The sequence below is a fragment of the Acanthochromis polyacanthus genome, chromosome 8 (assembly GCF_021347895.1).
Source record: "Acanthochromis polyacanthus isolate Apoly-LR-REF ecotype Palm Island chromosome 8, KAUST_Apoly_ChrSc, whole genome shotgun sequence".
In the NCBI taxonomy this organism is placed as follows: Eukaryota; Metazoa; Chordata; class Actinopteri; family Pomacentridae; genus Acanthochromis; species Acanthochromis polyacanthus.
In genome coordinates, this window is record NC_067120.1 from 21,271,459 (window position 1) to 21,283,033 (window position 11,575).

General features: G+C 39.1%; 1 protein-coding gene across 1 annotated transcript; it reads left to right on the forward strand.

The window, feature by feature from the left end:
• The first annotated feature begins 2,896 nt into the window (after window positions 1–2,896).
• Window positions 2,897–4,577, forward strand: c8h11orf96 (chromosome 8 C11orf96 homolog). The gene has a single exon (XM_022211764.2). The coding sequence runs from the start codon at window positions 3,353–3,355 to the stop codon at window positions 3,731–3,733; it is 381 nt and encodes a 126-aa protein (XP_022067456.1). The 5' UTR covers window positions 2,897–3,352; the 3' UTR covers window positions 3,734–4,577.
• Window positions 4,578–11,575: the final 6,998 nt, after the last annotated feature.

Below are 11,575 nucleotides of genomic sequence, written 5' to 3' on the forward strand. Positions count from 1 at the left end.
GGAACAATCACCCAACTTTAAAATCAAGTTCAAATGCATGCATTGACTTACTTCTATATTTTTGCTCTGAGCACAATACTCCAAATACTGACAGTATTTTAAGATCATATTTACTGTAGGTTTAAGATAATTTATCAAAACTAACGCACCAAATTTGTGTGTTCTTGTGTTTCAACTTCTGAATAGGATATTATGTTGCATTTGTGCACATCTTACCACTAAGTTTCTACACATTTGCTTGTCTTTATTACATAGTTTTACTAGTTTGATTAGGTGCCTACTTAAACTAGTAAAACTATTTAATAAAGATCTAATCAAACCAGGCAATTCCACAAATCAATCGGCCATAGTGAAAGTGATTTATGATTAAAACAACAAATGTTACCTGTTTGCCTCTCCCTCTCAGACTCTGCTTGTGTATGTGTGTTTGGTATGTGGTGTTTTTCTTTAATTCAATAGGGCTTTTCTGTGAGAAAACATCATAACATTCAAGACGTAAAGATCACGTGTTAATATAATTCATTACATTCAGAAAATATACTGACACAGACTGCCACATCATTGCAGCCTGAAGGGCTTGTCGTTGTAATGTGGGGTAAATGTGATGGATTCCAAGTGTCTCATGGGTGCTGTCAGTGCTGTCTGGCACGGTCTGGATGCCAGCAAACTCTGAAAGCCTGTACATTTTTTTTTTTTAAATGTAAATGCTTTACTTCAGCCTGGTGTGTCTCCCATTAATGTGGTCACTTTGACTCCAACTTTCATGCTAACTTTGCACTTTTCACCATTTTTGCAGAGATTCAGGGGGATAAATTGTGGCACAAAACAGCTCATGGACAGTGTTTAAAGGGCCAGTTAGCTTGAGCTCACTGCAGCTTTCCCAACAAAGTCAGTTTTTACATGAATCATTTCAAATGTTTGTTTCTAATTCCAACCAAAGCTAAACACAGAAATAATCTTGAAGCAATGACAAAGACTGACCAGACTGAAAGCTTAGCCTTCTGAGTAAAAGCTAATAGAGCAAAATGGTTGTTGCAAATGGCTATTTTCTGTGTTTACCTTCAGTCTGACTGAAACAAACTTTTAAATTGTCTACATAAACGCTGTTCACAAACTGTTTGTGTGATTCCTCATTTCCTCAAATCTCTACAGAGGAGGTGACAAGTGAGAATTTGGCATGATCCATATAGCCACAATCACCACATTAATAGGTAATTCACAAAGTTGAAATTAGCCAGACTTCTCTTTAAATGCTATGCTGGAAGTAAGTGTTATTACTTTGCTAAGGAATGGTCATGATCGACATACGTTTGTCCGTCTGTCCATCCGTTTATCTTTCTGTCAGTTAGCAACATTAATCAAAAATGGACGAACAGATTTGGATGAAATTTTCAGGGAAGTTCAGAAATCACACAAGGACCAAGTGATCAGATTTTAGTAGTGATGGGGCTTATGGTCTGGATCCATGGATATGTTAAAGTTTTCTGAATCATTGCAAGATAGCGGCAAGGCATCACTGTAACTATGACAACAAGTGAACACTACGTCAGCTGCCTGCTGATAATCACATGATTGTGATCCTACTACAAATCCACTGCAGACTTATCAGGATGTATTCATCGGAAATGATACAAGCAACAATTGATTACATTGTGGGGGTGTTTCCGAGTCCCATCAGTTCCCACCGCCTGCTGCATATTTAGGTCACATGACTTGGTATCCATATATAATGTACATATTCATAACACGTGTCTGTGCTCAGTGTAAGGTCATTTTGTTTGTGGGTAGATCTATATTAAATGGTTGCACTCTATGGTGCCGTGATTACCACAGCCAATTTTTCAAGACTTCAGCTGTCAGAAATGATACAACTACTGAGCTGCCTTGGCAGAGTACTGCACTTTCTGAGTGCTTTTCTTGTTTTTATTTTGTGCCATTCAGAAATCCAGACCTCCTGCTACATTTGACATGGTGGCATATGATACCAAAGGAAGAAAGAGTTTTACTTAAATAGTCTTTGCTCACATTAATTCTACAAATTAAATAACAGCACTTAATGATCTTAACAGATGTCTGTAAGCAAACATGTCCTGCTCTACATCTGGACTGTGTGTTGCAAGTTCTCCTGTGTGTATACAGGTTTCCTCTGAGTGATCCAGTGTCTTCCCAGTAATGTCATGCAATCCTGGTGGATTTGTCTGCATGTTGTTATAACATTTAGCCCGTTACTGACGTGTGTGCAAGTACTGCCACGAGATAAGAGATTAGATTGTTGTCCCAACACAAGGACTGTTGTCACTTTCATTATTTGTCTCTCCTACAGTCGTGTTTACATATATATACTATGAACACTGGAAGCGTCATTGCCAGCCAGACACGCGTGTCAGGGTGAGTTTAGGGGAAAAGGCGCAAGGACCCTCTGTAAGCATGTTTCATTTGAGTGACCCAGTGAATCATCTGTGTGCATAGTGTTTCTACTTGACCAAAGTTAAGCAAGTTGAGGGACCAGCAGGTGAAATATTAGAAGCTGGCTTTATTGGCCAGGCATGTGTACGCCTACAAGGACTCTGGTTTCTTGTGGCTCTCAGAGTATTTACACCTCGTGCCATTTCAGGAGATATAAGGAGCTAAAAACAAGAACAAAAATCACATCAGTTAAATAAACGTGGGTAAAACTTGTCATCATAGTCATTGGTCTGGTTCTTTTCTCCCCTTAACATCTCCAAGTCTGTCTCAGCTGCCTTTCTTTCCCTTTTTCTCAACATGTGTCTCCCCTACTACAAATCCATCAAAGCCAACTCACCCAGATAGTCTCTTCTCATGTTTATTTTGAGGAGCTGACTGCTACAGACGCCACAATCATGACTGAGAGGGAAGGAGGGGAGTGGGAGGGACCTGGCAAATACCCGGAGCAGGAAGAGAGAGAGAGAGACTGAGTGGGTAGTGAGCTGCTATAAAAGAGGATCCTGGAGCCGTTTGTGGCATTAGCTTCAGCGGACTGAGATTCACACACACAAAACGAGAAACAGCAGGAACCAGCAGCTGAAATACATCGAAGGCTGAAGAGCAAAAGCTGACCAGATCAGTTTGAAAACACTTTTTTCTTCAAGACTGGTAGTTGTCAGTAAGCCTGGACTTGGAGGTTTGTGGAGTGTTTGGGCTGACTTTTGGATGGACTCTTGCTTTGTTTCTTCTGAGACAGAGATTTCTCATCAAAAAGGACAAATTACCAAGACAGAACAAGTCTGAGACTGTCTCTGAGCAGTAAAATACTTCTTTTTCAGCTGTTTTTACACCTGCTGTTAAATTTGATTTGAAATTAAATTTCAATTCACTGGGCTCCTGTTCCACCATGGCTGCAGTGCGTCAGATGGTTATGGAGGCCTCTGGCTTCCACGTCCTGCCGGCTCACCTTATGGCCTCAGCTATGGAGGAGTTCCCCCAGCAACTGCCTGTCCCCAAGTGCCCTGCAAGGGGCAAGAGCCGCTCCCGCCGACCTCGTGAGGCTCGCTTCAAAACACAGCCTGTCACCTTTGCTGAGATAGCAGAGGTAGAAGAAGAAGGCTCCTCACCCCTGGAGGAGGAGAGGGCACGTCGTTCCTTCTTGCAGTCCCTGGAGAACCTGCGGCGGAGCACTCAGACCCTCCACTGCCCACCGGCTGCCCATCACAGCTGCACCCCAACACCCACACAAGCCAGCCTGGACTCCAGTGACTCCGACTCCACCCAGTGAGGACTGGGACAAGCTGTACTCCTGGAACCCTTGTTCCTTGTTTTTCCTTGACGCCGCTTCAAAAGGAGGCCAACTGAACTGAACCAAACTGGCCTGTCTGCCAGCCTGCCTGTGTGTGTGAGGTGCTGGTTTCATACTGAAGTCTGCTTTTAATATATACTAACGTGTCAACATACAGTACAGTTCTTGAAGATGCACTTCAGACATATCTGTAAAAGTTTCTACCACAGGCTGGTTATACTGCTGTACAGAAAGAATGAGTGTAAAGGTAGCAGATGACACAGTACTGAACACACCTCTCTTCAAATGTATTCCTTTTCTACTGTAGATGTCTGAGAAAAACTTGAAAGATGAAAAATAGCTGATATTTTTCCATTTTTAAGTTGTATAAGTCTTTTTGTTTCTATCCAAATTTTTCTACTTGTGCAGTCGTCATAGCACAGACTGCCTAATAATGTTAGTATTGTGACTTACGACACTGTAAATGCTTTGACAAAGAAGGGTACTGAGCATCCGAAGTGACCTGGCCGTCACTGAAGCAGTAGAGTACCATTACAAACCTCTGTCAAGAGTTTGAGCTCTTTTTTCCCAGCTTCAATCAATGAAATCTCTGCTCTTGCTTCAGCTCTTGAGCAAAACTTTGCCTTTTAAAATCTTTATTTATTCTCTCATTTTGTTCATAACCAAGTGGAGGTGTAGTTGTGATATTTTATGGCTCTTTCTGACTTTTAAAGTCACCTCGACTTTCAAAGAAAATGATAACCTTTATACTTTATATTTGTTTTGCTTTATATGTATATGTCACAATGTTTGTCATATGTACTTTAATAAATATTTTCAAGTATTTGGAGTCATTTCCTGATTTCCTTTCTGTCTAGGAAGTGCAGTCGTAGAACCAAAATACTATACTTTACAGGATAATGAGTGCGCATTATTTATTGATGAAGGGACATTTTTGTCGTTAACTTTGCTAATGCTTTGCTTCAACCTTTCTGCAATGACTGTAAAAAAAGAGAAAAAAGGAACTAATACAGGCAAACAATGACAAGAGGTGCAAGGATCAGTAAGTGTCAGTGTCAAGATGGTGAGTTTGAAGAAATGTTATTGAATCAAAAAGGCGATGTGTGACAGCAACGTTATGGGTGACAACCTAAAATCCATCAGAAAGGCTTGTGACAAATACAGGAAGAGCTTGAAGTGTGATATAGCCTGAGGCAACTGCCCATCTACAGTGTTATTGTTAAAATAAGCTCACGTCTGACCCATATGTAAATACTCACGACTTGCCTTTTTCTGCTACATACCTACTTGACTGGTGACGCACTTTCAGTAATGTCAGATTTTCATCAGCAAACTCAGCCACAACAACATGAGAGAAGTGTGCTCAGGAGCCTCGCTGAGAACCACTGCAAAATCCCTCCTGTTGCTAATAACCCTCCTGTCCTAATCCAATTGGTGACAAGTAAAGTGTGTTCCTTAACTTTCATGTGAGAGTAAACGTGCAGCATGCTGTGTCGGAGACAATGCTGCAGGCATTTTAGTTGAGAACCTGCCTGTGATGCATGTGGATTGACTAAAAATAGGCTCTGATTAAGTAAATCTGTTAGATGAGAGAGACATTCTCACCAGATGTTTTTGGCTTAAGTTTTGGATTGTGATGCATGTGGGGTGAGAAGATGTAATCTCAGAGTGACAGATTAAAAATCAGCACCAGTGAGACAGAGATGGGTCACTGAAAAGAAAAGACTTAAACCAACTCACAATAGTTTTCCTTGACTTTCTGATTTCTTCACCCTGTCTTTCCATGTTCTTAGTGTCATTTATTTATATTCTTGTAATGTGCTAAAGTACATTTATACACCAAGACAATGTATTTTGGGTTGACTTAAAATAAGGTTCAGTTTCAGTGTTATTTTCTAACAACCAGTGCAAAGGTTTGACACTTTAGGATGTTTTTAATAGTTTTGGATGACAAAATAAAAGTGTGTCAGAGGAATTATTTCAATGCAGGTTTGGGTGTTTTCATGCTATTGGTAGACAGCAGGAAAGATACAGAATATTGGCAGCCTTTCCTTCAACTATTTAAGCATACCCACACTTCTCATATCGTTTGCAAAAACAAAAGCTCTCTCATCTTTGTGTGTCTGTCAGACAAATGACAAGCAAAGTAAACTAGCATGAACTTACAAGCTGTGACAACCCTGCTGCCGTATTGAGAATGAAACAAAGCAAACTTCCAGTCATCCAGCCAATGGAGACGATGGACAAAGACTGTAGCATATGGAAGGTCCCCATCCCTGACACAAACACACGCATTAATCATCGTTTTTCTTGCTTTTACTTGCTTGTAAAGCTGTCATACTTTAGCACTGCCACAGCATAATTACTGTGTGGAAACGTAACTCTGGACACATCTGCTTTGCTGAGATTTTGTGACAAGACTGTGTGATCACTTTGAAAAGAGAGAGGGGGAGAGATAAGAGACTCATATTTGTCATCATACACTGGGCTGACAGATTGATTCAGTTTGTGCCTCCACTTTCTGCCCTCTTTCTTCAGCAACCTAGTTTCTGTCTTGCAGAGGAGATATGGGAGTGTGCGAGAGAATCACTGAAACATCATCTTTCCTCATCAGATCTTATGTATGAGGACACTTCACTTCAGACCTAATTAGTTTCACTGTCTGACTGCAAGACAGATGCTTAGTTTTCCATAGAAAATACATTATTATAAGGACTGACTCTAACCCATATTTAACCCTGGATGACTGATTTTTATAATTATGAAGGCTTTGACAAATAACTGTGGACCAATAATACTCTTTTTTGCCTCAAGATGAAAAACATTTTAAAAAAGACTACCTGAACAACAAAGGTATTCTACCTTGGTCTGGAGACTGCACTGCATTCCATCAAGGGTTAAATCCTCAATCCTTTCAAGGTTGGGAGTAGGGACAAGACCTGGCTAAGCCCTAAAAGCAGTTAGTTTAATCTTCGAGTCAACAAGAAATGAGCAAAGAGGAGTTCAAAGAGAGATCGTGATGTGCATAGTGTCCTTATGGCAGCAGACACAACAGCATCAAAGGGCGATCATTTGATAAATAGCATAAATAGGGATGTCAGGATGTTTGAGAGGCAACATGACTGCCTTAAGTGAAGCATTGTAATAGCAAATGTGCCTCCTGTTGTACACCTTGATTCATCCAAACACACATAAACATGTTTTTTATTATAGTATATTTGGGATCAATCCCTGAAGACTGTAAACACCGGTGGGAAGTCACGTCCACACAGGTCAGAACTGATAGGAGGAACTTTGTGTGAGCTAAAAAGTATGTTTTTTGTGTGTAATTATTTACTATTGTTTTACTCCTAAAGTAAAAAAAAAAAAAGAAACGGCCATGTACTTAATAAAGTACTTTTGTTTTAAAATGTCCATTTTTTTGATTTTCATAATTCTCATTATTATCTGTACATACACTGTATATGTACAAAACAGTAGAGGACACCAGTTAAGAGAGTTGGTGCACAATTGGTAAATAAAAAGGACTGGCAGTTATATACAGTCTTTTTCAATGTAAGATCCTAAATTTATTCAAAGTGATTAGGACATCCAGATTTATGAGAAATTGTAACCCATTTCATCTACTTCAGACTTGACTAAATCTGATTTGGTGAGCTCACAACACAGATGAAGTCAGTATTTAAAGTGTAAGTGGAGAGTTTTCTAACTAAACAGCAGACAGCTATGATTTATTACCAGCACATTGTTTAATGATAAAACAGTGCTACGTAATGAATCATTAGAGCTTGAACTGGGCCTTTGAGATAGAAACAGTGATACACATAAGAAATGTGAATGAAGCCTGAAAGCATAAACAAGTGATATACTGGTCTTGCATAAGCAGCTTGTCTGCACTTCCAAAGCTTATATACACTATCATTCAAAAATGTGGGGTCACCCAGACAATTTTATGTTTTCCATGTTTTCCATGTGCTAACATAATTGCACAAGGGTTTTCTAATCATCATTTAGCCTTTCAAGACAATTAGCTAACACAATGTAGCATTAGAACACAGGAGTGATGGTTGCTGGAAATGTTCCTCTGTACCCCTATGGAGATATTCAATTAAAAAAAAACAGCTAGAATAGTCATTTACCACATTAACAATGTCTAGACTGTATTTCTGATTAATTTAATGTTACCTTCAGTAAAAAAAAAACAAAAAAAAACTGCTGTTTTCAAAAATAAGGACATTTCTAAGTCTCCCCAAACTTTAGGATGGTCCAACATATTTTTTATTTGAGATCTTTCTTAATTAAGTGCAGATTCAATTCATTTGGAAAGCCCTCTCTGGAGGACACATTATTATAAAATGTCAGCAAAACAAGGACAAAATGTCCTCAGAACAAGCTGGCTGTTTGTCCTGTTTGCAACACAAACAGAAGCCAGGAGACTCATCCACAGACACAGAGAGGTTTGTTTTTAGCATCAGTAAGATCAGAAAAGGTCCACAAGGTCAGACTGAGTGAAGACTGTCCCACTTTAGTGACGTAAATGATAAATATGTAATTTACATCTTGGCAAGGCTACTCTCGTGATGTGCACTCACCGAGTCTACATAAATAATATCTGGTACAATATTTGCACTGGAACAAGAGTCCTTTCTGCCACGTTGAAAGCATCTGCTCAGTGATTCCACCCACAGCCTGGAGAACATTTTATTGCAAGCAACCTGTTCATTGCATTGTGTGTTTGTATTGTTTCCATCCTGGTCTGCCCTCTCGGCATTTTTATGAACCTATTGACATTTATAGCAGTAGATGTATAATGGGCACATGCCTGATTTGGGTTCAATGAGAAATGTTGTCAAGTCCAAAATGAGTTGTTTCATATTTTGAGTATTCTAATGTTTAGAAATATAACGAGCCCAAAGGTCTAGTTTTTGAAAGAATGGCTGGATTAAAAATTGAGAAATAACTTAAGCAGCCTTTAAAGACTGATTTTGTGACTTGGAAAATTAGCTTTTAACAAAATGTGGTTCCTTTCACTGACGGACTTCAGTTTTGGGGGGAGTTTGTATTTAGGGCCTTTGTCAGGTCAAGTGCATTACACTTTTCATAAAATACAGACTCCTGAGTAAAAAAATGTTATTTACAAACTGCATGTTCACATGAATGTATTTAAAAGTTAGAACCTGATAAATTCATAACCTTGATATGCCATGAATGCAGCATCAGCTGGGCTTCAGCTAGCTAAATGTTCATGTAACAGGAACTATGACATTAGTTTTGTTTAGTCATGAAGAGGTGTCCTGCACTGAAGCGGTATACTTATCATTTAAAAGTCAGGGATTTCAAGTTCTTCCTCTAGGAAGCATGAATGCTGACACTAAATGTCATGCAGGTCAATTCCACAGTCGTTCAGATAATATACCATTCCGTATTGTTGAACCAACCAACAACCAGGGAGGCAGACAGCATGAACACTGTTGTCTTTACCATCACATTGGTAAGACTATGAAAAATAAAGCCGTTGTGCTGCAATAACATCGAAAACCCTGTACTCAAGTAAAAAAAAAAAGTTTAAACTGCTGGTAAAATGTTTCATTATTACTGGTAATATATCCCATGACCCTTTCTGACTCCAGCTACATGAACCTTAACCCCTGAAATAAAGATATTTGTTGTGGAAAGCAAACACTGCATCTTTGTGCACACAGTATTTGAATATTCATTATGCGTATAAAGTGTCTAAGTTGTCTTAGCAGCTGCATGCACCCAAAAGTATCTCTAACCTACATCTTGGTCTCATGACATAGTGAAGAGGCAGTCTGGTAGGACAAAGAAAGCAGAGTCCAGAATATTCAGACACATCTTTCATCTCTTGCTCTCTATTTCAAAGCTTTGTTTCTAAGCTCTTCATCTCCCCCTGGTGCTATAAAAAAAAAAAGAGGTGATTACGGATGCAAAACAGACGGTGACCTATATACTGTATCTCTTCTCCCAGTGTTCTTTCCTTAAAACGTTCTTATTCTGATGTACCCTCCAGCTCGTGCGGGGAGAAGGAAAAAGAAGCCTCACTTTGACTGTCCATTATCTGAAGAACGGATAAGCTGGATACATTTATTTCAAGATGATGATGCCAGTTCAAGGATTTTGGTTGTAGCTGTTTGAAAGTTTTAATGAAGATGACGATAGTAATGTAAATAAATGCAATGTATGTATATATATTTCGGTCATATTATTACAATCACTGAGAGATGAAGTCAATGATCTTAAGTATCTTGTTGTGATGTGGATGTTACTGTGACATGTATCTACTGTGACTGAGTATACCTCCTCGTGACAACATTTTAATCTGCTCAGCAATGGCTTGAGGAAGATGACAAAAAGCCCAAGGTGTTGACAGACCTCCAAAGTCCCCAAATCCCAATCCAGTCAAGAATCCACTGGAGGCACTCAATCCAGTGAAGCCCCACCCCACAACCCGCAGGAGCCGAAGGATCCACTGCTAACGTCCTGGTGCCTCCACAGGAAACCTCCAGAAGTCCTGTGTGCATGTCCAATGATTCAGAGCCCTTCAGTCAGCATGAATAGAACCTACAGAAAATGATAACATAGTGTCTGATTGGTGTATTTGCTCAGTGACTATGCAATGTTGCAACTAATTTATCAGCAATTGTAAAAACAACACATATGTAACAACATAAATATTTATGAATAAATTTAATCCTTCAATCGTGCAAAATTTTTTATTATGTACACTCACATATGTCAATATAGCCTCAAAATATCAGTCTAAGTATGTGGACATGGTGCATTCTACTTTGTTTGAAACTTAAGAGAAGTTCCAGACATCCAGATCAAAGCCAGGTCTTGCTGTGAATGCGAGTTTTGCCATTTTAGGCAGTGAAATACAAAGGGTTGAGAATGCCAAGCTCTATTTCTCACTGCTTTACTTGGCACAACACAGTAAGTAAATAATGACCAGATCAAACTGTCAGAGTCCTTTGCCCATTTTTGAATTTATCTTTTCAGTTTACACAGTCACAGAGCAGGAGGCTGAAATCAAGTAATACATCTATATGTCAAATTTACCGAACTTTTCAACAATGTCCAACGTCACTGAAATGTAGGCAACATCTACTTCAAGATCAGTTTACCTTTTCTCCCCCTATACTCAAAGATTCAGGAATCTCTGTGTTTGCATGGTTGTCTGCCAAATGTCTTTTTGGAAGTCTACATTTTCAGAGTAACCTTTAAGGTACAGCCTCAATAATGGAAGCTTGTGGTTTGCTATTTTTAGTGTATTTGTGGAATATTTGTTTATTTCTTCTGATTGCTCATGTCACTCTTTTTTTTTTTTTGCATAGTAATTATTTTTCACATAGCAAGAGATATCTGAACAATTAACCCTGACAGAAATGACTGGAACTTGAAAGAATTGCTTTGTAATTATTTTAACTACTTCTACAAAGTAGAAAAGAATAGAAGGATATGGAATTTTGGTGGGTTCCTAGTTACTGAATTGTACTGGTTATACAGAGCAATTCACTTTCACGAAATCATTATATTGTTAACTATGCCGCACGCGTATTTCTTTGATCTTGATGCACTAAGAATGGCGAGCAGCTGCAAATAAATTATTCTTTACTGCTGCCTCTTCTTGTGTAGGGTGGTTATTTTTCAAGAAATGTGGGTCCGTCCAAGTTTGATTGATGGAACATCTGCCCAATGAATAAAGACATAAGACCCAGTTGCGTATCACCGGATTTGGACAAATGATGTTGGTGTTGTTGCAGGATGTAGCCAATCAGAGTAAAGGGGCGGGATCTGGTT